Consider the following 25,966-nt stretch of genomic DNA (forward strand, 5'->3'; position numbering starts at 1 on the left):
TTAAAAAGTAGGTTCTCATCTTTTGGGGTTTAGAATCATCAACACAAATTGTTTCTTTTCCTTAAAACTCTAATTTGCTTTCAACTGATTATCGAGCTACTGGAAGATTATCATATTTGAGTCTAAACTACGTGGAAACACACTTACAATTTTGTGATTTGCAATTTCAAAATAAGAAAATACTCACTTTATTGCTATATTATAAAAAATGCACCATTTGAATGGTGTACTTTAGGGTTAAATCGTAGTCTTATGTTTACCTTATATTGATGAGAAGTATCATCCATGAAGGAAGTCAATAAATTTGATTTAATCATAAATAAGCGACCTTTTCCTTATTCATGTTATTTGTAACTTTATTATAACAAGAAAGCTAACGAACCAAATATTCCGAGTGGTAAAGTTGAAATAATCACTTAGAAAATGGTTGGACGTCATTACGAATGTGACTATCGTTACTGTTACCATAGTCTGAGATGAATACGGTTATGTTTTAATTGTAGTAGCCATAATATTGTCAACTTTTCCTTGATTGTGACATCACCGAGAGAGCCTGGTCAACTGAATTGTTTTTAAAACAATGAGTAATGAGTGATTGTAAAATATTTTGCTTACCCTTCCTGAACACCTGATTTCCCCTTAGTTTTGGTTGGGTTTGTTTAGCTCAATTATTAAGTCTAAATATAGTGTTTGTTTTGTTTCGACACAATCACAAACACATACTCACAGAGAGAAAAGTCGGTGCCTAATTAAAAAATTTGGTTCGGTTCATAATATCAAACAATATCTAAAAAAACAATATTTGCTGATTGTCTGATTTCATCTACCTGTATGTGATTTTGAATAAATGAGGTAATTCCACATTGTACATAAAATATTTTTTTGTACTGTGTCATCCATTTGAAAAAGTTCTAAAGAATAAGAAAGTTAAATATTTTAAGTCAACTGTATTCCATAACAACAAATCGTCATCCTACAGATTTAGAGAAAATATCAGTGCCAATTTAGGAACTTCAAAATAGCGTGTAGTAACGGCACAGACAGGTTTCATCGATCTCACTTATGAGAACGATTGTCTTTTTGGAAAGGTTCTCCTGTTCATATTGGTCAAGAAAGTCCGAATAACAGATTTATTTCCATACGCAGAAGTTTTACTTTCAAGTTAGCATAATCCAAATTTAACGGAGAAGAACTAAATAGCCTTCAACGAATAGAACAAATTACACCGGTTCGTGATTAAAAAGTAAAATTATCAGTGCGACACAAACTGGACAAAATTAAAGAAGACTATAGCCGTCCACTGACTTAAGAAGAAAGGTCAGTTTAATTCTGGAATTACATGTTGAGGCAAAGCGCTTGATCTCGAGTCGTGCATATTGTGCAGTTATTTGGTATGCAACAAATTCTGGGATTTAAATGAACATACCATTTTCATTGCTGAAACAGATAAATAAAAGACTATAAAAATCACCATTTTATTTGAAAATGTATTAGTATCACATAACGCTACAGATAGATACTAATATTATAATACAATAGTTATGAACTAAACTCTAACAGACAAGAATATCAGGGTGAATAAAATATCTTAACATCCACTGTTTCTATGACAATAATCGCCTCTATTCGCTGCCTAAAAGCTTCAAAAGAATTGTCGGTATACCATTTTTAACTGAATATCTTTTAATTAGGTATTGTGCTCCTGCTGGGTAAACCCTTTCTTTCTCTGTGTAACATGCGAAGTTTTCAATGTTGAGTGGTTGCCACTGCGAATCAGAGGAGTTATCAATAACAAAATGAACTTCAATATTGCCACTTGGTGCACAGGATGGAAAGATCTGAGCACATTGTTGTTTGACAGAGGACGATACAAAAGATAACCACGTAAATTTCTTTCCTTGTTGGTATTTTGCGAGATCTCTGGCAGATATTTTCATTTTACGATATGTTTTCGTTTTTTCTCTTACCAAATCCCTCCAACAAAACAAAAGAAGATGGAACATAAACATATAAGGTCCGAGTGCTAGATCATTTCCTGTAGGTTTAAAGCCCGTTTCTCGTTGTCGCCTCAAAGCTGTGTTTAGATAAGTATATAATTGGGTATCTTCGTCGGTATATACTCTCACGATCGTTTTGTAAAAGTCAAATCTATTGGAACACTGACTAACAAGATCGCTTGCTTCCTTACATGCTGGGTAGAGTGACTGTGCAACTTTATTTCTAACGGCAACCCAGTTTTTACCTGTATTTACATGCTTGAAAACATCATTCAATAACGATGAAAGAGATTTCGTTTTGTCGACAACATTAGGATGAAAAACGCATTTGTAAGCAGCCAATGTAAGTCTGAATAGACCATATTCCTCATTGTCGATATCGCTGTTTCCATCATAGTATGTTTCAATGTCTTCCTCACTTTCAGGAGTGATGTGGTTCTGAATGATCTTCGATGCCTCTAGATATCCAAACAAATCAGCTATTTCCTGTGCTGTATTTGCACTGGTTGGTCCTCTCTCAGAAATGCCTTCCTTTGCTTTTAATTCTTTGTCACATGCTTGAAACTGAAGGAGAGTTCTGATTGCAGAGAGATTGTTCCACCAAACAGCCTGTTGTAGTAAGCCCCATCTTCTGTCCTCAGGGACCAGATTTATTAGATATGATATTAGTGGTCGGCCTGGGGTCCCTAGAATTCGCCAAACATCTCCCCAATTTCCCACTTTTGCTGCCGCAAACATTCTTTGGATATCAGCATGATCCTGGTCAATACTCCTTGTGGAAGACGATATAATGCCCATTGCCAATAACCTGAAACAACAAACACGAAAACTTAAAAACTGTTTAATACTTGTTTTATATTGAAAAAAAAAAATCCGTAACATATACTTAACTTCAATATATTAGTGTCGTTTATAAGACTCAAGCGTTTTGATCTAGATGAGGGCGACAGTAGTTAACACATGTAGAAATAACCAAAATCGGAGAAGAGACAAATCAAGGTTAGGTTGGTCCCCTCCGTAAAACATTCAGTATGCCTTCGGAATATACAAATAGTAAAATTAGCCCATACCGGACGGTATTGTCAAGAATTTCAATAACGACCGGGAAACAGACTAAATCAAGGTACACCCGCCCATTCCGTACCACCAAATCTTCGGCAATAAGATATTTTATCCACTGCCGAAAATTTAAATATTTTAAATGCTCAGCGAGCCCCGCGTTTTTAATTTGCAAATTTAACTGTCTCGAATGGATTAATATCGTATCACACTTAGTACAGTGATATAATATAATATTATATATATCTCGTATGAAGCATACAAATTCTTTTGCTTGAAAATTAGCAAAACACAAAGGTGACCATACACTACTAGTTGATGTTAAATACTGCTTTCGAGTTTAGATTTGAATAGTCGTATCTAGTTGCCATTTACAGCTGTTTATAACACACCCAGTGGTAAGGTCCTGAGTCATGTTAGCATGATCAACATATATCTTTCTGATATCGGTTAATTCATATTGATTACTGTGAATTCTTTAATATTTGTTAGATCTCAAGTCCTATGGAACTCGTGGGTACAGATGAACTACGAAATTAAGTGTTTAAACACATTAAAATGTTTCTTTAAGTTCGTATGCAAACTTTGGCAAAAGAATGAAATCAAATATCCCCAAAAATTCAAGTTTTCATCAATCCACGAAAATTGGTACCTACGTGAAAAATGAAACCACAGTAAAACAAAATGTCATTAATACTTCAGATATCTATTTGCTTGTTGCTTATGTTTGCATTAATATCAATAATAAATCAGTTTTTGTACAATATGATTTTTACGTCCTATTTAATTCAATACTGCATTATACAAGTTGTATATTGATTTTCTATTGATGTAAGTTATGTTTTCAAATTATCTACTGTTCCATAACGGTGTACCTGATGTTGTTGAATAATAGCGTTTACTAAAAATTAAGGCATTATGTAAAACTCACTTTCTGTAAACTTAATTTATTATCGATGTAAGAATGATGTGTCCTTTTAAAAATACATATACAATTTTCAGAAAATATATATTGTCAATTTAACCTATGTTTTGTGTGTTATTTATACTAGTTTAAATGAAAATCAACAACGATTAATGTCATACTTTTTTTTACCTACCCATGCAAAGTCCTAAGAGTTCGTGTATGTCCTATCATTTTAATTGATTACCGATATTCATATCAAATAGAATTATCTAAAATTACACAACTAGATTTTTCAAAAGCCGAGCTTCAGCATAAGAAATAAATCAATTACACTAAAGCTATTATTTAGCCGTTTTGATAATATTAACACATATAAGTATGAGTGGCCATTCGTGTCCTTGGCGGTATGAGCATACCGTATGAAATTTTCCACGCGTTGGTTTTTACTTTCAACGCGTTGGTTTTTATTATTAACGCGTTGGTTTTTACTTTCAACGCGTTGGTTTCACTTTCAACGCGTTGGTTTTACTTTGAACGCGTTGGTTCGTAATTCATACGATAGGAAAAACCAACGCGTTGGTTTTCAATTCCATACCGTAAGTTTTTAACTTCTGTCTACCAATCAACATCTTTGTAACAAAGTGCAATCTTATCAACCGTTCGGACGGTTAAGTTTGGTGGGAAAATATATTCTCCGTTGTTGAAGATACTTACTGACTTGCTACATGGCTACACGTAGGGAGACTGGGAGCGATTTTTAGATCGATTCAAGGAAATGGTGAATTATTGCAGCCGAATTATCACCTTAGATACAATGGACGATGATAAACAGAAAATGTTCGAGGAATGATAGTCTGGGTTCTCGTCAGAGCTTACGATCAAACAGTACCCACTTCAAAGAAAAAAAAACTCCTTCAAAAGTTATAGTTTATATCTCAAGATTTAACCAGGTGTGTATTTTTATCATAGACTAAGGAAAAAACATCCCGCTTGTATTTTTTTTTAAAGTAATCATGATTACCTGTGATTACTTATGATTACATTGTATATTGCACTATTAAAGAATTTCATGAATTTCTAAAAACTTTTATCCTCACTAAAAAGCTAATTTTGGTGATTTTTTTAAAAGCCATAATTTATTAATCTTATTCAAAAGAATTTAGACTAAGTACAGTGTAACATGTGTAATTTGATAACATAGCTATAGACAAGTGTCCTTTCTCTATGTGAAAGATATAACTTTGGTTTTTTTCCTATAAATTTTAACCAACTGCCCAATTCACAAAAAACTTGGACAAATATTGAAAAATCAATTAAGTATATTTTTATTGTCTGTGAGGACATAATTGACACATCCATTAATGTTTTTACAGGTGTTAATCACTACTTCCATTTTTTTTAATAACAGTAGGTGAACTTGGGTATTAATAGTCCTATAATATAAGACTCTGCAGGTTCATATCATTTACATTCAACTTTTTTTATCGGATATTTTTTTTTACTATCAATGTTGAACCGCAGAGTCTTATTAAAACCATCCATTTTCTCGTAGTGGATTCCCAACGAATTTTTGTGAGAACTTTGAACGACAATTTGACAATGTTTACGACAGTTTTAAGTTTACTTGTGTCATTATCCTTACAAATGAACATCTCAAATAATAAATAAAATGTCTTACCTTATCATATGATGGATTTATATCCTTTTTTGAACCACTTTTCAAACTGTCCCCCCTTATTTCAACTTGTCAAGCGGGTCAAGTACGAGAAGTTCCGCAGGTCTTTCCGAATGTTAATCAGTTGTACATATTTCAGAATATTCCTTGGAAAACGAATTTTGTTTTGACTTTAAGATGATAATAAATAAAATAATATCATCAATAGAAAAGGAAGCTTACCATGAAATGTTTCGTAACCCTTAATAAGCAACCATTTAGTAATCATGAAAAGGTAAAGGATGATTGTATAAATGAATATTATGTCCCAATAACAGGAATTACACGGTGATAATTTCTCCAAAGAGTTATTGAAAAAAAATTAATAATAACTGTGTCATGAAAATAATGGTCAATGCTGGAAATGGTGACAATTATTACATACATGAATAAGCTGGTTAGCTTTCTCGATTTACTTGCTTTACAGATTGCTTTCATGTTGGGGCTTTGCCATTACAGCGGGTTTTTTTTATGATGGCCATATATAACGGCGGTTTTTTTTCTCTCGCGGAAGGCCATGTGGTATAACTGCTTTAAGTGTTTAAAAGACTGTACTTATCAAGAAAGGAACAATTTTAGTTTTGAAGAGTTTCTACAAACACCGAGAGATTAAAATTGCATTATTTCTTGAACTTTCTTCTCTTGCTATTATTCTTTGTAACAACTCGATTTTTGCAATACAAATATTTCCTCGCCAGCTATTATTATTTCTATTGATACGTACAAGAAAACGTTGGGTGAATGAGAATTGGCTCGCTCACCCCCGTTGTATGAACTCGTATTTTGAAAGATATTTATCTACTCATCCGCTCTCACAACTAGAAATCAATTTCTGCTGATGCTTAAAAACTTATACAAGAGAACTTTTGGTGAATGAGAATTGGCTCGCTCACTGTTTTATAAACTCGTATTTTGAAGGACATGTATCGCTCACAACTTGAAATTAATATCTAATGATGCATACCAACTTACTAAAGAACATTTGGTGAATGAGAATAGCCCATCTCTATTTTATGAACCTGTACTTGGAAAATCATATATTGCCACGCTAGCTCTCACATTGCTCTCTCATGGAACATTGCAACTTCATACCGTTAGCAGCTAGCAGATTTCATGAACATTCGAACTCGTAATTCGAAGAAATTCATCGCATCGCCCGTTCTATTGACTAAAGCACATTTATTTGGTGAATTTGGCACGCACGCCCCCGTTACATGAACTCATATTTCCAGACATTTATAACCGCGCCAACCTCGCCCGCTCTCACAACTCGCCCATGATTTCTGTTGGTGCTCAATAAACAACTTGGAGTAGAGAACTTTTTGTGAAGGATAATTGGTTTGTCCCCCTCCCCCTCCGTTATGTGAACTCGCGATCTCGCATTTGAAAAAAATAAAAATTTGACAGTTCTGTTTTGGAATTGTAACGACAAACTAGATTTCACCGAAGATTGCTTGACTAGCCCACAAGAATTATTGGGTACGAACTGACTCGCATAATGAATAAGTTATACCTATAATTTATGTTAAATCATATTGTTTTTTACTTATCTGTTGATATATTATAACTGTTTTTTGGACATTCTAATTTTCAACTGCAAACAATATAACAATATACTTATACCGTTTTTTTGTTGTTGTTTTTTTTTTGGGGGGGGGCATATCATCAAGTTAAAAAAAATAGAACCCATATTTTTCTATTCTTTATGTTTTTTGCTGATTGTTCTCTATTCTGTTAACCCCATTCGTATTCTCTCACCACTGTTTATGGTTATCTCAATAATTGCATGACACTATTACAGTAATTGGTCGTGTTTTTGTACGTTGTACTAGTATGCTGATTATAAATATTATCGTGAAATTCGTTTTGTTTACGAAATCCTTAAAACAAAGAATCGGCCCATATATTTGAAATAAAATGGCGTGAAAAAAATTGTTTGTCAACTGAGGATATAAGGGATGGATTAGGAACATTATTCTAAACTATTAATGCGGTAAGAAGTTACTTTCATTCATATTTAGGTTGTTCCTAATAATTTTATTTGTTTTGACAGTGGATTATTAATTTAAATTTTTGCTACGAGAAAAAAATACAAATTTTATAAGACTCTGCGGTTCAACATTGATAGTGAAAAAAATATATCCGATAAAAAACGTTGAATGTAAATGATATGAACCTGCAGAGTCTTATATTATAGGACTAGGGTATTATAATTTTATTGTCTTAATTGTAATATCAGTAAAGTTATAAGTGGTTAATTGTCATAATTTGTTTGAAAATTTTGAATATATATATATATATATATATATCATAATATTTAAGGAAAACAAAATTTATTAAAATTGTCAAAAAATGAAATATGATGTTAAATTCCATTTTGATTTAAAAGGCTCATGCAGTTATGTATGTCGAACCTCAAGGTCAAATTGTAACTAAATGTTTTCTGCTTTTGAATTTCAGTGTAGTTTTTTTTTTTAAATATTGGGCATACTTATATGAAATTGGAGTTAATATCAGAAGTGTTCAACCAATCAACAAAAATGCTTTCAAGACATACTCTTATATCATAAGAGCTCAGTTTCAAAATAAATAGCTTTCCATAACACTAGTATATATTGATAGGGGATTAATTGAGGAATCACTAAGCAACAAAAATATAGGGGTCAATGTGGGGGATTAATTGAGGAATCACTAAGCAACAAAAATATAGAGGTCAATGTGCTTGATTTCGAGATATTAACCATCGGAATTTTGGCGGGAAAATGTTCTCTGTTTATTTTTCATAGCTTTATTGTTAACCAGTGACAGTTCTCAAAAACTATTAAAAAAAAAAGAATTTATAAGACTTTTTAAAATGGCTTATTATTATTCATGTAAAGGATTTTTAAAAAGATGAAGGGGGGTCAATGGGCAAAATGTTTTAAGGCATTTAAATGGATAAAACCAGATGATTTCAAAAATCGGACAAAAATTCCAAAACATGACAAGCAAACATCCGTTTAGTACAAATTCCGTTTCATATGAACAAATCACAAGTTTGTCAGTGATTGTTTTGTCGTTGCTACTTTCTGTTGTTAAGTCAATAAATTAGAATGATCATTTATTACAATGTAACACCAGCTAAAAGTATTGTTTTGGTAATAAACGTCGATTTTAAAAGATTGAAAACCCATAAATTCAGGAGGGACAGGAAGGTTATGAGTTTTGAAAATATCAGAATCTTTCGCTAATTTTTGGAACATTTTAAAGATTTTTTGATTTATGTCGTTTGTTGGGTATCAAAAATAATATTAATAAGCTGAATGCTGATGTACGATCAAAAATGATACGCATAGCAAGTCCAACCGTGAGATCCGAGTAATATCTGATCACGGAAAAAGTCTAAGAAACCTGAAATAGAATTAACAAGATGAACTTGAATGCCTTGATCCTTATGATACATATATATATTCTTTCATCGATACCAGTGGATTAAAAGGCTCGGACTTTAAAATTTATTATTTAACTATCGATGATTCATAATGAAGCTCGAGTGCATATTAAACTACAAATTTAATCTTTCAATGGGTAGTAGAGACATTTTGTTCAAAATGATTTGCCTTAGGTAAACTGTAATATATCTTTCAGTCATCAAGTAGAGCTTTGTATCCTCCTTTTTGACCTTTTATATTCCCTCATGTCACAACGATCAAACACATCACCTAAATCAATTTATCTCAAACCTTGACAGTAAATTGTAATCATAATCCATATGTAATCAGTCTACACATACGTCTATCGACAATGCATACTAGATGTTAGAAAAGAATGTATGCATGCAACTGCAGCTCGAGATTAACAGTTATCATGTAACATTTAAGCTTCTTAAAATTTTAAAAAGTAGGTTCTCATCTTTTGGGGTTTAGAATCATCAACTCAGATTGTTTCTTTTCTTTAAAACTTTAATTCGTTTTCAAATGAAAATCGAGCTACTGAAAATGATGTTTGATAAAGATTATCATATTTGAGTCTAAACTACATGGAAACACACTTACAATTTTGTAGTTTGCAATTGCAAAATAAAAAACAAATACTCACTTTATTGCTATATCATAAAAAAATGCACCATTTGAATGGCGTACTTTAGGGCTTAATCGTAGTTTTATGTTTACCTTATATGGGTGAGAAGTATCAACACATTGTATTTAATCATAGATAAGCGACATTTTCCTTATTCATTTTATTTGTAACTTTATTATTACAAGAAAGCTATGGAACCAAATGTTCCGAGTGGTAAAGTTGAAAAAATCAGTTAGAAAATGTACGGACGTCATTATGAATGTGACTTTCGTTACTGTTACCATAGTCTGAGATGACCACTGATATGTTTTAATTGTAGTAGCTATAATCTTGTCAACTTTTTCTTGATTGTGACATCACCGAGAGAGCCTCGTCAACTGAATTGTTTTTAAGTGCCAGTCTGCCTGAGAATCAGGCAGTGGTGAAAACATGACCAAAAAACCCACCCAATTTGACATTGATTTCAGTTCATAATATGTAGTTATGCACAAAAATAACATTCATTTCCATTTTCTGTTCTGGTAATAGAAGATACAATTTGGTTGAAATGCACTAGAAATTAACGAATAAGGGGAGATAACTCTGTAATTTGCTGAAACAGAGAAATAAAAGACTAGAAAATAAGTAACCTTTTTTTTGAAAATGTAATAGTATTAAACATATTAAACAGTTTTTAAGTTTTCGTGTATAATTGTTTCAAAAAAACAAAAAGACTACAAAAAGACACTTATATTATAATACAAAAGTTATGAACTAAACTCTGATTGACAAGAATATCAGGGTGAATACAAGATCTTAACATCAGTTTGATCAATAAACTAATGTTACTACGACAATAATCGCCTCTATTCGCTTCCTAAAAGCTTCAGAAGAATTGTCGGTATCCCATTTTTAACTGAATATCTTTTAATTAGGTATTGTGCTCCTGCTGGGTAAACCCTTTCTTTCTCCGTGTAACATGCAAAGTTTTCGATGTTGAGGGGTTGCCACTGCGAATCAGAGGAGTTATCAATAACAAAATGTACTTCAATATTGCCACTTGGTGCACAGGATGGAAAAATCTGAGCACATTGTTGTTTGACAGAGGAGGATACAAACGATAACCACGTAAATTTCTTTCCTGGTTGGTACTTTGCGAGATCTCTGGCAGATATTTTCATTTTACGATATGTTTTCGTTTTTTCTCGTACCAAATCCCTCCAACAAAACAAAAGCAGATGGAACATAAGCATATATGGTCCGAGTGCTAGATCATTTCCTGTAGGTTTAAAGCCCGTTTCTCGCTGTCGCCTCAAAGCTGTGTTTAGATAAGTGTACAATTGGGTATCTTCGTCGGTGTATACTCTCACGATCGTTTTGTAAAAGTCAAATCTATTTGAACACTGACTAACAACATCGCTTGCTTCCTTACATGCTGGATACAGTGATTGTGAAACTTTATCTCTAACGGCAACCCAGTTTTTACCTGTATTCACATGCTTGAAAACATCATTCAATAACGATGAAAGAGATTTCGTTTTGTCGACAACATTAGGATGGAAAACGCATTTGTAAGCAGCCAATGTAAGTCTGAATAGACCATATTCCTCATTGTCGATAGCGCTGTTCCCATCATAGTATGTTTCGATGTCTTCCTCACTTTCAGGAGTGATGTGGTTCTGAATGATCTTCGATGCCTCTAGATATCCAAATAAATCAGCTATTTCCTGTGCTGTATTTGCACTGGTTGGTCCTTTCTCGGAAATGCCTTCCTTTGCTTTTAGTTCTTTGTCACATGCTTGAAACTGAAGGAGAGTTCTGATTGCAGAGAGATTGTTCCACCAAACAGCCTGTTGTAGTAAACCCCATCTTCTGTCCTCAGGGACCAGATTTATTAGATATGGTTTTAGTGGTCGGCCTGGGGTCCCTAGAATTCGCCAAACATCTCCCCAATTTCCCACTTTTGCTGCCGCAAACATTCTTTGGATATCAGCATGATCCTGGTCAATTCTTTGTGGAAGACGATATAATGCCCATTGTCAATAACCTGAAACAATTATACACGAAAACTAAAAAACTGTTTAATACTTGTTTTGAATTGAAAAAAAATCCGTAACATTTACTTAACTTAATTCAATATATTAGTGTCGTTTATAAGACTCAAGCGTTTTGATCTAGATGAGGGCGACAGTAGTTAACAGATGTCGAAATATCCAAAATCGGAAAAAAATCGAGGTACACCCGCCCATACCGCACCACCAAATCTTCTGCAATAAGATAATTATCCTTCCCGAAAATTCAAATATTTCAAATGGTCAGCGAGCCTCGAGTTTTTAATTTGCAAATTTAACTGTCTCGAGTGGATTAATATCGCATCACACTCGGTACAGTGATAAAATATGATTTATAATATACACATGTATCTCGTCTGAAGCATACAAATTCTTTTGCTTGAAAATTAGCAAAACACAAAGGTGACCATACACTACTAGTTGATGTTAAATATTACTTTCGAGTTTAGATTTGAATATTCGTATTTAGTTGCCATTTACAACTGTTTTTAATACACCAATTGGTTAGCTAGACTTGCTACATGTCCCTTCCTAATTTTTTTTTTTCAATTTTGCCCCTTTAATAATTTTACTGCTATAACTAAGAGATTACAATTATACTGACATCTGCAGGAGGAACCTTTCTCCAAGGGCAATCAGTAGGCTGGCACTTATCAGTAAACATATAAATTAGTAAGAGAGAAATATTAGAAAGGGAATTGTAGCAAGTCTACATGTTAGCCTGATCAACATATATTTTTCTTATATCGGTTAATTCATATTGATTACTGTGATTTCTTTAATATTTGTTAGATCTCAAGTCCTATGGAATTCGTGGGTACAGCTGAACTACGAAATTAAGTGTTTAACACATTAAAATGTTTCTATAAGTTTATATGAAAACTTTGGCACAGGAATGAAATCAAATATCCCAAAAAATTCAAGTTTTCATTAATCCACGAAAATTGGTACCTACGTGAAAAATGAAACCACTGTAAAACAAAATGTCAATAATATTTCAGTTATCTATTTGCTTGTTGCTTATGTTTGCATTAATGTCAATAATAAACCAGTTTCTGTACAATATGATTTTTACGTCCTATTTAATTCAATACTGCATTATACAAGTTGTATATTGATTTTCTATTGATGAAAGTAATGTTTTCAAATTATCTACTGTTCCATAACGGTGTACCTGGTGTTGTTGAATAATAGCATTTACTAAAAATTAAGGCATTATGTAAAACTCACTTTCTGTAAACTTAATTTATTATCGATGTAAGAATGATGTGTCCTTTTAAAAATACATATACAATTTTCAGAAAATATCTATTGTCAATTTAACCTATGTTTTGTGTGTTATTTATACTAGTTTAAATAAAAAATCAACAACGATTAATGTCATACTTTTTTTTTTATCTACCCATGCAACGTACTAAGAGTTCGTGTATGTCCTATAATTATTTTAATTGATTACCGATATTCATATCAAATAGAATTATCTGAAATTTTCAAAAGCCGAGCGTCAGCATAAGAAATAAATAAATTAAACTAAAGCTATTATGATAATATTAACACATAAGTATACTTAATAGGTTAATCAAGCAAGCGTTATTAACACATCAAATGCATATAAAATGAGGTAAAAAAAAACATACAAAGGGCAGAAAAATAAAACAACAGTATTTTTTTCTCCGGTGTCAAAGTTTATTAAGATACTGTTTTGCATTTCAGTTTAAATATAGTAAACAATTTAGAGTCATATAGTTATTAACGTTTTTGTTAAATTATTCTCATAGAAAAAAAAGTAAAACCACAATAATACTTAACTCCGAGTAAAATTGAAATCAGAAAGTCCCTAATCAAATGGCTAAATCAAATTATAAAACACAGATAACAAATGGACAACAACTGTCATATTCCTGACTTTGTACAGGAATTTTCAAATGCTGGAAATGGTGGATTGAACTTGATTTTGTAGCGCTAAATCTCTTACTTGTATGACAGTTACATCAAATTCCATTATATTTGCAACGATGCGTTAACAAAATAGATATAATGGGTAAATTGTGAAAATAGAGATACAGCAATCAACACCGTGTCTCAAAAAAAAAAGAAAAAAAAAGAAGGATAAATTGTTTAGTATCCTCTGGGAGAAGTTGTTTATTACTACTCCCAAGTGTTGTACTGTTGGCGTTTGCTTTATTAACTTTGTCTGTTCTTAGCCATCATTCTTATAAAATATTTTGATGTGGTACGTTCCCTTATATACCTCCAAGTAGACTGTTAATCGCTTGGTATTTTTTTGCATGGTCAACGATTCTTTGTAATGGCTTGTCAAAAATGTTAAGTTGGTATCAAAGTATATATTTATTGGCTCTATGTTATTCTTTTCATATAAAAAGTGACAATTGCTTCCGACATGCTCCATGTCTATTATGTATACTCTACAGAATTTCCCCAGACAACATTTGTAAGTTTGACCAAATCTACTAATACACATTCATTGGAAAAAATGTCATACTATAACATAAAATCGTCCTAAATGTATTTACATAAGATATGTCAACTTTTATGGAATAACACCCTCACCCCCATTGTAAAATCATGTCATATCCCAATAGTAATTCTATCATTGCTTTTTGCTTGATTTCAGTCAATATTCGAAAATTTGTATCAATTGAACATATATATATATCTTTATTCGTGACAAAGGAAAGTAAATGTACAGCTAAAGGGAAATAACTGTAACACAAATAGTACAAATATAACTTAATTTTAGTACTCGCACGAGACTCGCATTTGTAATCGTAACTAGTCTAATATTAAAAACTTACCTTTAATCTCGCTTCTATGTCGAAACATAGAGTTATAATTGCTTGGAAACATGCATGCATCTTTTATACTGACATGAAAAAGAAAATATATATTTTCGTAAAATACGATTTATTGAAAATACATTCACAGGAAATTTGATGCATCGACTTTTAGCTATTAATAGATTTAAATGTCAACATAATTACCTCACATCAATAACAAATAACAAATCGAACTATAACTTAATAGAAAAATTGTGAGGTTTCCCCTACAATAAACGCTTGCAAGTAGACTATGAATAAGGACGATACAAATAAGTACACATGGTTTGATTGCCAAAGAGACAACTATCCACCAAAGTTCAAATGTAGTGTATGCAATCAACAGCAAATGGAAATAAATACAACATACATTAACAAACTACTACTACTGGAAACTCCAAACATGGGACAGGCATATGGAGACTGTGGCTGGGTAAGCATTTCATATAGCGGAAAACATTGACCCTAAACTGGGACAGTGATGTAAGAGCACAACACAACTATACACTACATAAAACTGGCGAAATATGTAAACGCCATAACATGATTTATCACTGTTATGCAGACGACACACAAGTTTATCTCGTGTTCAAGCCACTCGATAATTGGACGAACATAGCAAAGCGACTTGAGGCTTGCGTAGCTGACATCAGCAAGTGGATGTGCTCGAACATGTTAAGATTAACCGAGGATAAAACGGAACTGAAAGTATTTGCTCCAAAAAAAACGAGTGAAGGACCTTTTAAACTTGAATCTCAATGTTGGTAGAAACATTGTTAGTGATGCCGAGTGCTTAAAAAACCTAGGCATTTATTTTGAGAAAACTTTATTAATAGACAAACAAATTAGTGCTGTTTCAATCAGATAAAACATTAGACGAATTCGACCATTTATTACCGAAGAAGCATGCAAAACGTTAGTATGCTCTCTTGTAACTTCTCGTTTAGATTATGGGAACGCATTACTGTATGGACTCTCAGCAACATCTATTCAAAGATTACAACAAGTCAAAAACACAACAGCCAGGGTCATTACAAGGAAGAGGAAGTACGACCGCAAAACAGAAATCCTCAAGTCTCCCCATGACTGCCCGTAACATATCGATGTCAGTATAAACTCCTTGTATATGTGTTCAAGGCAATGCACGAGGAGGCACCAGTCTACATACAAGAACTCGTTCAAATATACAAACCAATGCGAGCACTTAGATCTGAAAATTCCATGATTTAACAACGACACGTGTAAGAACTAAAACATATGGGGAAAGAAGATTTGACAAAGCAGCAGCCATTCTGTGGAATGATTTACCAAGTCATCTTCGGAACATCCATTGTGTGAACGTTTTTTAAGAAAAACCTGAAAAATCATTGGTTCAGACATGCTTTTCATTGTTCTTAAAGTGGCACTAGCTACGAGATATATAAAAAATCAAAAGTATGATTTCTTTTGTTCAATCATTAATTAAAGTGAAATAGTGAAATAATAATTTGCTAAAATGGTTCAATTTGTCAAATTAAGCTAATAAATATTGATAATGACTTATTCACTTGCAAGTGAATAACTCGACCTCATTAAATCCGTATGCATGTGGACTCGAATTTAACCCCGTAGAAAGAGATAGAATAACGCATGCATTGTCCGTGTACGGGTATTTAAAGGAAAAGAATGTCAACATTGAAAGTGAAACTAGGTGAATAATTTGATTAACTGATTCGATCCACACAAAATCGTTCTTATAAAGATAAAAACGACGATAAGCATAAATTTTTAGTCTGCAATACAAAATTTAACTTACATATAAAAATACAATTGCACGAGTTGCTAAATCTATTCATATCTATGTTTATGTTTACATCGCTTATATGGTCATAGAAGGTCAACTCGGTAGTTAATTAGATGGCGTCTTGGCTAAAATTCACACGAAACGAAGCTACATCTTATTGAGACCATGGCCTGTAAATTGTTTATTTTATACTTTTGATGGTTTGGAAAAATGTTTTACATTGTTAATAATAAAATATGAAAATTTGAGTCAAATCGGTGAACATGAATTTGGCAGCTAGTGACCCTTTAAAATATTTCTATATCATTGTATTTTTTTGATTTTTTATGCAATTACTTTTTTTGAATTTTTCACTTACTTTTATTGGTTATTTTGATTTTTTTAGCAAATATTTTTGAAGTTTTAAATGACGTTTATTTGTACGGATTCAATATCTGCTTAATTTTATCATGCCCATTTTATATAAATTTTATTGTTTATCAATATTTTTATGCTATATTTTTTAAAATCTGTTTGTTTGAGGAGTTTTTAACATGGGCTTTCATATTCTATTATTAATAGTTGTAAATATATGTGAATGGATATATGTTGTAAAGCACCTAGGGTAATTTTAGTATTATATAATGCGCTGTTTTTGTTAAATTTTTTTCTGCTTTGTATCGATCTGGAACTTACCAGAGTAAAAATTTAAACAGAACAAAACCATACCATCATTTGAAACAAAATGAAACGTTATTTCTAAAAGCTATATCGTGGTTGGTTATTATTGTTCTCAGCCAGATTTGGCACAATTCATTTTATGATTTTTTTGGTTTTCACTTAAACTTTGTCTGAGTTGTGAAATGTTACACTTGGTCAGCACCTCATAAGAAACATTCATTTCATGTTTGGTTTCATTCCATTGAATGTTTCTCTAAAAAGTAATATTTGTATGTATTTCCCGTAGGGTCCTATGTTAAACGCTGGCGGCCTTTTAGGCTGATTGAATATAAAAAGAAGATGTGGTATGATTGCCAACTATCCACCATAGAACAAATGACACAGACATTGACATATTAAGGTAACCATACCGTCTCAAACAAAGCAAGGCCCACAAAGTTATCTATAAAATGCCCTAAAATCACAAAGTATGTAAAACAAATCAAACGAGAAAACTAACGGCCTAATTAATGTACAAAAAAACCAGAACAAAAAACAAATATGAAACACATAACAAACGACTACAGCTAAATTACTGGATATCAAATGCTACAATACTTTACACTGTTGTTCTATTTACTTTTGATGATTAAGAAAGATAACTACTTACTTCAGGTTTATAGAAAGCCACTTCCCATTCAGTTGTAGCTTGACTTACGGTGTGTCCTGCCACGTCCGGTCTGTGTTTTTGTTAGATGTTTTCTGCTTTGTATAGATCAGATGAGTTATGCTCTTTTCGACTGATTTTTATATTTTGTTCTTATGCTGAACTGTTACACCACTGTCCCAGGTTACGGGGAAGGTTTGGCGCCAGCAAACTAGTTTAACCCTGCCACATTCTGTATGTGCCTGTCTCAAGTCAGGAGCCTGTAGTTCAGTGGTTGTCGCTTTGTCAAATTACATATCTTTGGAATTTTTGCGTCCTCATATATATATATATATAGTAGTCGTTTGTTATGTGTTTCATATTTGTTTTTTGTTCTGTTTTTTTTTGTACATTAATTAGGCCGTTAGTTTTCTCGTTTGATTTGTTTTACATACTTTGATACTCCTCTGAGTTCAGTATTTTTGTGATTTTACTTTTTGTCATGTCTGTCATATTTGTTTTACGCAAATTGTTTTGTTATAGGTTGCATTTCTGTAAATATTGACAATGCAATTTCCCATAGGAACTCCTTTTACGGCTAAAACTGTACCACTTTTACTATGAAGTTTTGAAAAAAATCTTATCCTAGAATTGAAAGTTCATATGCACCTGACGTTACGCTCGATGTTGGTGTCACTTTTGGTAACGTCGTATGTTAACGTCAAAATCATGTTATATGATTGACGTTTTGTAATATTGAAGTCCATTATATTTAACAACTTAACCACAAGTTTAACACTTGGTTTTCTGTTAATAAAAGGAGATATGGGTGTATGCCAGGTGACCTCTAGACAAATGGAAATATATATAAGGAATACGTATGGTGTTTTGTGAAAACAGAAATTGTGGGATTTACGCTACATTCAAGTCCACGCGTATGCATTCATGCACAATTTGTTTTAGAATAATGTTTACCGGTCGAAAAAACAAGATTTTTTTATTATGAAAATCGCACTGAAGAGGAGAAACCCTTACAATTTTTAGATTTTTTCAATACTTGTTCTTTTTGTTTTTAACTTTAAATATGGCTGTAGGGAGTATAATCTTTTTATATCAACCTTTAACAAATTAACTTTTGCGTATTTTCAATGATTGTAAGATTTTAAGTCTGTCAAAATTCTACGATAACAATATTTGATTGTCAAGTTTGATTTTTGGGGGAATGGGATGGTTATAAAAGGCGCGCCTCCGGGTGCAGGAAATTCTCGCTGCATTGGTGGCCTTCGGCTGCTGTCTGCTCTTTAATTTGGTCGGGTTGTTGTCTCTTTGAAATATATTCCCCGTTTCCATTCTCAATTTTATATTTTATATTTTACTTTGTTCTGTATTTTTCTCTCTCTCTCTCATTTACCTGTTTTTGTCGTTGATGGTATCTTATTTAATTGTTCTTATTTGGCACATTCTTGATTTCTCAACGAAATGATTTTCTGTTCCTTAGAATACAATTTAAGTAAAGTTGCACGTTAATGTCATGTGATTTTCTCCCGAGTAATTTTTTTAAATTTTGCATTTCTCTATTTCTCTAAAATATCACAAACAAAATACTCATTGTTTAATGAAAGAGCTATCAAACGCGAGAGAAAAGATAAATAAGGCGTCATACATTTCTAAATCACTTCTTTTAATATCAATTGGAGAAATAAAAAAATAATAATAAAAATCCTCAATGTAATAGATATTTTTGCTTTGGACAATATTGATACAATATTGAGAAAGTTCTATAGTGCTCTCATCCTGTGCCGTGACACATTATTAAGCCGTGACACAATAAAAATTTCAAATGAAAATCAATGAATCAGTTCACATAAATTAACACATTCCAAAACATTATTATTCTGAATCTCTTCTTCGGTTATAGGTTGCATTTCTGTAAATATTGACAATGCAATTTCCCATAGGAACTCCTTTTACGGCTAAAACTGTATCACTTTTACTATGAAGTTTTGAAAAAAATCTTATCCTAGAATTGAAAGTTCATATGCACCACAATTTTTTTCAAAGGTCAAAATATAGGGCTGTGCGGCATATTTTCAACGTTTAAATATGCCCTGAACTTCTCAGAGTTTAAACTAACACTAATTTTCTTAACTACCCCTACCTCGAATGAAAGGTTACCACAGATTTCAATGTAAACAATATGCACGTGTATATTTACTGGTAACATTCCCAAGTTATGTCTCTGTGAGATGGAACACAGAGAGCATAACTGGGAACCAGTATGTAAACAAAATTTATTTTCTATGAATATTCAAGATCTCCCCAAAAGAGGCGTGGTTTGAGAAACAGCTGTATTTACAAAGTGCAACCTAAAATGAGCTTATTTCTTTTCAAAACATTGTCTTGACATACATACAACACGGAAGCGCTTGAGACAATTGTTTTTTTTTATTTTTCAAAAGACTGTACTGTAAAACGTGATGTTTTTTTCTTAATGAAACAATGTCCATTAATTACAGATGTTCCATCAGGGAAAGTCGACCACCACTCATCAGTTTCTTCTCCTGTTAACATAATTATGACTCACCGATGTAGCTTTAAGGAGGAAGAGACAATTTTCCTCATCATCACATAAATTGCAAAAATTTGACCGGTATTTATCATATCAACGAATGTCTCATAACTGTCATCTTCTAATGTCTCGTCTTCTGAATTGGAATCCTAGCTCTCGCTCTACTTTGACTTCCAACGAAATGCCAACTAGATCAGTAAACAGACAATGGTCACGCTCAAGGCACCCACCACAATAGTATGACACGGTTCGAACTAGTACTGTTTGTAGATTTTTTGTTTCTACTCGATGTATGGTCTGTATTCCCTTTATTGGTTTAAACGATTTTCTATTTCTAGGAATTTCTTCTACATATTTAAATGTTTGACACTATACAGATTATTTCTAGTGGTATTTTTTTGTTCTACTATTAAGTATATGGCGTTAAAGAGCTTGGGTTGCGGTTTTTGTTGTATTTAATAATAATAATAATCATGAAAATTTATAAAGCGCCCTATATAAAAAATAAAAATTACTCTAAGGCGCTGTACATACACATGGTAATTAAAACATCAATGACAATAACATAAAACATAAAAAATACATCGTGTCAGATTCAAATGCTGAAATAAAAAATGCCTACCATGAAATAAAAGGTCAATACGAAATACATGTTAAAACAAAGAATAAAAATATAACAATATAGGATAAAAGCATGCAGAACAAGCAAAAACTCAATACAAAGAGTAAAAAAAAAAAAAAAAAAAAAAAAAAAAAAAAAAAAAAAAAAAAAAAAAAAAAAAAAGCCCGTAAAAGAGAAAAGAATTCAATCTAATTAAAAGCAATACGATAAAAATGAGTTTTTAACTGTATTTTAAAACACTCTAGGGACTTGCATTGTCTTAAACTGTTCGGGAGATTGTTCCATAGAGATGCCGCTATCCAATCAAATTGTCTTTCACCGTACGTCTTCGTTCTCACTTTTGGAACGGTGAGTAGTTTTGTGCAACTTGAACGCAAAGATCGGTTTGGCACGTGTAGATTGACTAGTTCCCGGATGTAAGCAGGGCCAATGTCATTCAAAGCGCAGTACACATAAGTCAGTATTTTGTATTGTGGTCTATATTGGACGGGTAACCAATGTAAATCAGCAAGTATTGGTGTTATATGTTCATGTTTTCTTGTCCTGGTGATAAGACGAGCTGCTGTATTTTGTACTTTTTGTAATCTGTTCAATGTAGTCTTGTTGATACCGTTCAGCAGAATATTCCCATAATCAAGTCTGGATGTTACTAGACTGTTCACAAGTGTTTTGCAAGCAGTTGTTGTTATGAAGTTGCGAATGCGTCCAATATTACGGATGTGAAAATGACAGGATGATACTATGGCAGAAACTTGCCGTTCCATCGTTAGGTGTTGATCAAAATATACACCTAGGTTTTTCACGCAGGATACACTACTTATAACAGTATTGCCGACTTTGAGTTGGAGATTTGGTACACTAGCCTTCAGATGTTTCGGTGTGAATATGATAAGTTCGGTTTTATCTTGATTCAGTTTTAACATATTTGTTGACATCCATGAACTAATGTCGGAAAGACATAGTTCAAGTTTCGAAAAATAGTTTTCCCAGTTGTCTAGTGGCTTAATAACCATGTAAACTTGTGTGTCGTCCGCATAGCAGTGATATGTCATGCCATGGCGACGGCATATTTCACCTATTGGCTTAGAGAAAAGACAGTACAATTTCGGGCCAAGCACAGAACCTTGTGGAACACCGAATGTTAGATGACATTTCTTCGATGTAGTTGTTCCAATCACCACACGTTGATGTCTAGTCGTCAAATACGATTTGATCCATTCGAGAGCGCAACCAGTTATGCCATATGAAAATGACAGACGTTCTAGAAGAATTCTGTGATCTATAACATCGAATGCAGCGGAAAGGTCCAATAGCACCAATACTACTGATGACTGTTTATCTAAAGCTGCATTGATATCATGATGTACTCTCGCTAATGCAGTTTCAGTTGAATGGCGTGGTCTGTATGCTGACTGAAGTGGATCACACAATGAGTTCGAGTCCAAATGAACATCTAGTCTCTTATCAACTACCTTTTCTAGAGTTTTCGAAATAAAGGGTAAATTGGACACTGGTCTGTAATTTTTGTAAATTTCGGAATCAAGTCCAGGTTTTTTCAGAAGAGGTCTCACAAGAGCCTGTTTAAAGTCTGACGGCACGATGTTCTCATCAAATGATGCATTGACGATTTCTGAAATAAGTGGCACGACAACATCGGAACACTGTTTCAAGAGGTTCGACGGAATAGGATCAAGCTCGCAGGACTTATTCGGGGCTTTTTGAATGATAGTTCGTATCTCATCATTGGTTGTGTGTTTGAATGACAACAAAGGTGTACCAGTGAATTCAACATCGGCCTGTAGAAATGCAATGTTATCACCATTCACTACGTTTTGGTCTCTTAGTCCATCTCTTATTGTTACAACCTTATTGACGAAAAAATCAGCAAATGAGTTTGACAGTTAAGTCACATTGTTTGGTATGGTGACACAATTATCTACTATATCGACTTCAATATCTAACACGTCGACCTAACATCTGTCAAGTCAGTATAATTATCTAACAAGTCAACTTGAAAATATCAGACATGTTGAGTTGAATATTTGACATGCCAACCTGAATATCCAACATGTTGATTTAATGTCCAAAACTTTATTCGTCAATATCTATGTATGATTAAAACGGAAAAATTTCAAACTATGTTTGGAAATATTAATATCCAATTAGCTGTACGTATAACATATCTCCGTATTTGATTGTTTACATATCGATATGTGTCAGTGTGTCAGTGTGTCAGTGTGTCCGTATTCGTATACATATATGTATTTCAATACTTTAATTAATACGAATATCCATTATGTATATATGATATGCTAGTTGTACTTGAGGCGATACTAATGTTCTCCACTGAAGATATTAGTTTTGTATATACATGTAGAATTTTGTTGTTGTTGGGTTTCTGGGCCCAGTTTCACGAAGCTGTCTTAGGACTAAGACATGTCTTAGGATGGTCTTACGACATATCTTAGTCCTAAGTGGGTTTCACAAAGCGGTCCTAAATTAGGACATCTCTTAAAGTTGGTCATAAAGTTAGGACAACGCGAGAGGTGTCTTATGATGGTCTTAGGATAGTTATACGTTTATTTATATAAATTACACTCATTTTTTATATTAATTTTGAAAAAAAATATCTTATAATATTATCTAATTATCTATTCTCCTGTTCCTGCTTAAAACATATATACATTGACGGATTATCAGGATTTGTCAACAATGAAAATTTGATGTATTGATATAAAAATTGCACGATTTTATCTCTTAACCTTTTATAACCAATAACGTCGAAATTGAATTCAACTCACTTGTACCAAAACAAGGTCATAATTTTATATTCTTTTTTCTTAATTTTGCATTGAAAATTTCATATTTATATTGATGTATTGTTTAAAGATAATAAATTACTTTTATTTTTTTATATTTATTTTGCAAATTATGTCATTATATTAATCAATACGTTTAGAATAATTTATGGTAAGACATACTACATTTACATGATTTTTTTCCGTAGATCATATTTTTATTTGAAAATTTAAAGAACTTGCGACAGGTTTAGGATATCTTAGCTAAGATGATCCTAAGACAGCTTCGAGACGAGGTCTGAGATATGTCCTAGGATAGTCATAAGAGAATCATAAGACATGTCCTAAGATATGTCTTATGACATGTCTTAGGATAGCTTCGTGAAACCGGCCCCTTTTTCATTAGCTTTAACAAAAAATGACATGAAAGAAAAAACATTTGAAAGAAAAAGTATATTCTGAATTAAGTTTTAAATGTTTTTACAACAAAATGAATACGTTTCAAAAACCGCCATAACGCAGAAAAACGTTGAACGTCAAAAACGTCAAATAAGCGACGCTGTGACATTTTGGTAGACCACCATATGACCAATGTATTTTGATAATTTGTACATTAATCTTTATTCTATTTATATTGAAATGTTCCTTCGGTTTGAGAATTTCCGATTATCGCTTAAATTTTCTTATTAATTATACAGTTTTCACTTATTTCTAAAGATTTGTAACAACTTGTTTTTTAGTATTTTAGAAAAAAATGAAGATGCCATTTTTGTGACATTTTGGTAGACACCCTTTCAACGCATCAGTAATCGAAATAAATTGACAAAAATTTAAACGAATGCATACTACCGTTTCTTTTTTATTAGGAATTTATCATATTGGCTTCATTTCTCCGTTCCGAAATGCACAATCCCTTTTTTTCTTCATTTTCTTTAAAAACCATAGAAATTACTAACGTTAAACGTTAGTTAAAAGTTTTGTGACGGGAGCCCTGTGGGGACTCATATACATAATTAGATTTTATGTAATGCTAAAAAAGAGACTGCGATATGAATAAATGCAGTTCAGATGTTCCAGTTTAACGGACATGTAGTATTTTCTGACTAGATAACATGCTTTACATATTTTTACTCGGTATTGATAATTTCAAGTAGAGCATGTTTTTTTTAAACGTTGTTGTGACAGTGTTTTCGGGGCTTTGATTTTGATTAAGATGTCGAAGTTCTCATTGAATTCGTTCTTTTAAATTGGGTATCAATGTTTTTAAAGCATTTTCCAAGTTCGTTTTACATAATGATAATTGATATAAAGACTTTAATGACAAACAATCTCGCTATCGATGGATTCTCATCTGTTATATCGCAAAGGGCTTATATTTTTCCTTTAGTGTCTACAAGCTGAAATGGATCTTCCAAGGTCTACTCGATTTGAAAATGGTGTCGATTACGTCATACAAACATGACATCACAAAGCCCTAACGTTCCTCTTCCAAATGGTATACAATTTTTATATTTTATTTACTTATGGGTATCCGAAATTAGGAGGAGCCCTCAAAAACAATATTAGTATGTTACCCGTCTACACGCAAAAACATATGATTTGTCTCGTTTGTTTTTGAAAAGCTTATTGACAAAAGTGAATAAAAACTAATCAGCCACCATAAAAATAATGTTTTAAGTGCTTCGAAGATTTTAACACAAAAAACCATTTGATCTTCTTGGTATTTTTCTTATTTTAAGCCGATTATTGGTCAGAGGTACATGAAATCAGAAAACGTCACCAACACCGAGCGTAACGTCACCACATTTTTTTTCAAAGGTCAAAATATAGGGCTGTGCGGCATATTTTCAACGTTTATATGCCCTGAACTTCGCAGAGTTTAAACTTACACTAATTTTCTTAACTACCCCTACCTCGAATGAAAGGTTACCACAGATTTCAATGTAAACAATATGCACGTGTTTATTTACTGGTAACATTCCCAAGTTCTGTCTCTGCGATATGGAACACAGAGAGCATAACTGGGAACCAGTATGTAAACAAAATGAATTTTCTATGAATATTCAATTACTCCCCAAAAGAGGCGTGTTTTGAGAAACAGCTGTATTTACAAAGTGCAACCTATAAATTAGGTCGTTAGTTTTTTTCAACTGAATTTTTCATCTCGGGGCCTTTTATAGCCGACTATATGGTATGGGTTTTTTCTTATTGTTGAAGACCGTACGGTTGTCTATTATTGCTTACATCCACTTCATTTGAACTTTGGTGGATAGTTGTCTCATTGG

At 32.6% G+C, this 25,966-nt stretch overlaps 1 protein-coding gene across 2 annotated transcripts; it reads right to left on the bottom strand.

The window, feature by feature from the left end:
• Positions 1 to 1,476: 1,476 nt before the first annotated feature.
• LOC139527310 (uncharacterized) lies at positions 1,477 to 14,715 on the bottom strand. Of its 2 annotated transcripts, none has more exons than XM_071322664.1 (2): positions 14,604 to 14,699; positions 1,477 to 2,805 (listed from the first exon to the last, which is right to left on the bottom strand). In XM_071322664.1, exon 2 carries the CDS (start codon positions 2,793 to 2,795, stop codon positions 1,623 to 1,625), a length of 1,173 nt encoding a protein of 390 aa, XP_071178765.1. In that variant the 5' UTR covers positions 2,796 to 2,805; positions 14,604 to 14,699; the 3' UTR covers positions 1,477 to 1,622. The 2 variants fall into 2 exon arrangements, with proteins under 2 accessions (XP_071178765.1, XP_071178766.1); XM_071322665.1 differs by lacking the exon at positions 1,477 to 2,805 and adding an exon at positions 10,356 to 11,762 and having other exon boundaries at positions 14,604 to 14,715.
• Between the last annotated feature and the right edge of the window lie 11,251 nt (positions 14,716 to 25,966).

This window comes from Mytilus edulis, chromosome 6, assembly GCF_963676685.1.
Source record: "Mytilus edulis chromosome 6, xbMytEdul2.2, whole genome shotgun sequence".
NCBI classification, from domain to species: domain Eukaryota; kingdom Metazoa; phylum Mollusca; class Bivalvia; order Mytilida; family Mytilidae; genus Mytilus; species Mytilus edulis.

Coding starts and splice junctions, on each gene's coding strand:
- LOC139527310 (XM_071322664.1), bottom strand. CDS start 2,795: ATGGGCATTATATCGTCTTCCACAAGGAGTATTGACCAGGATCATGCT.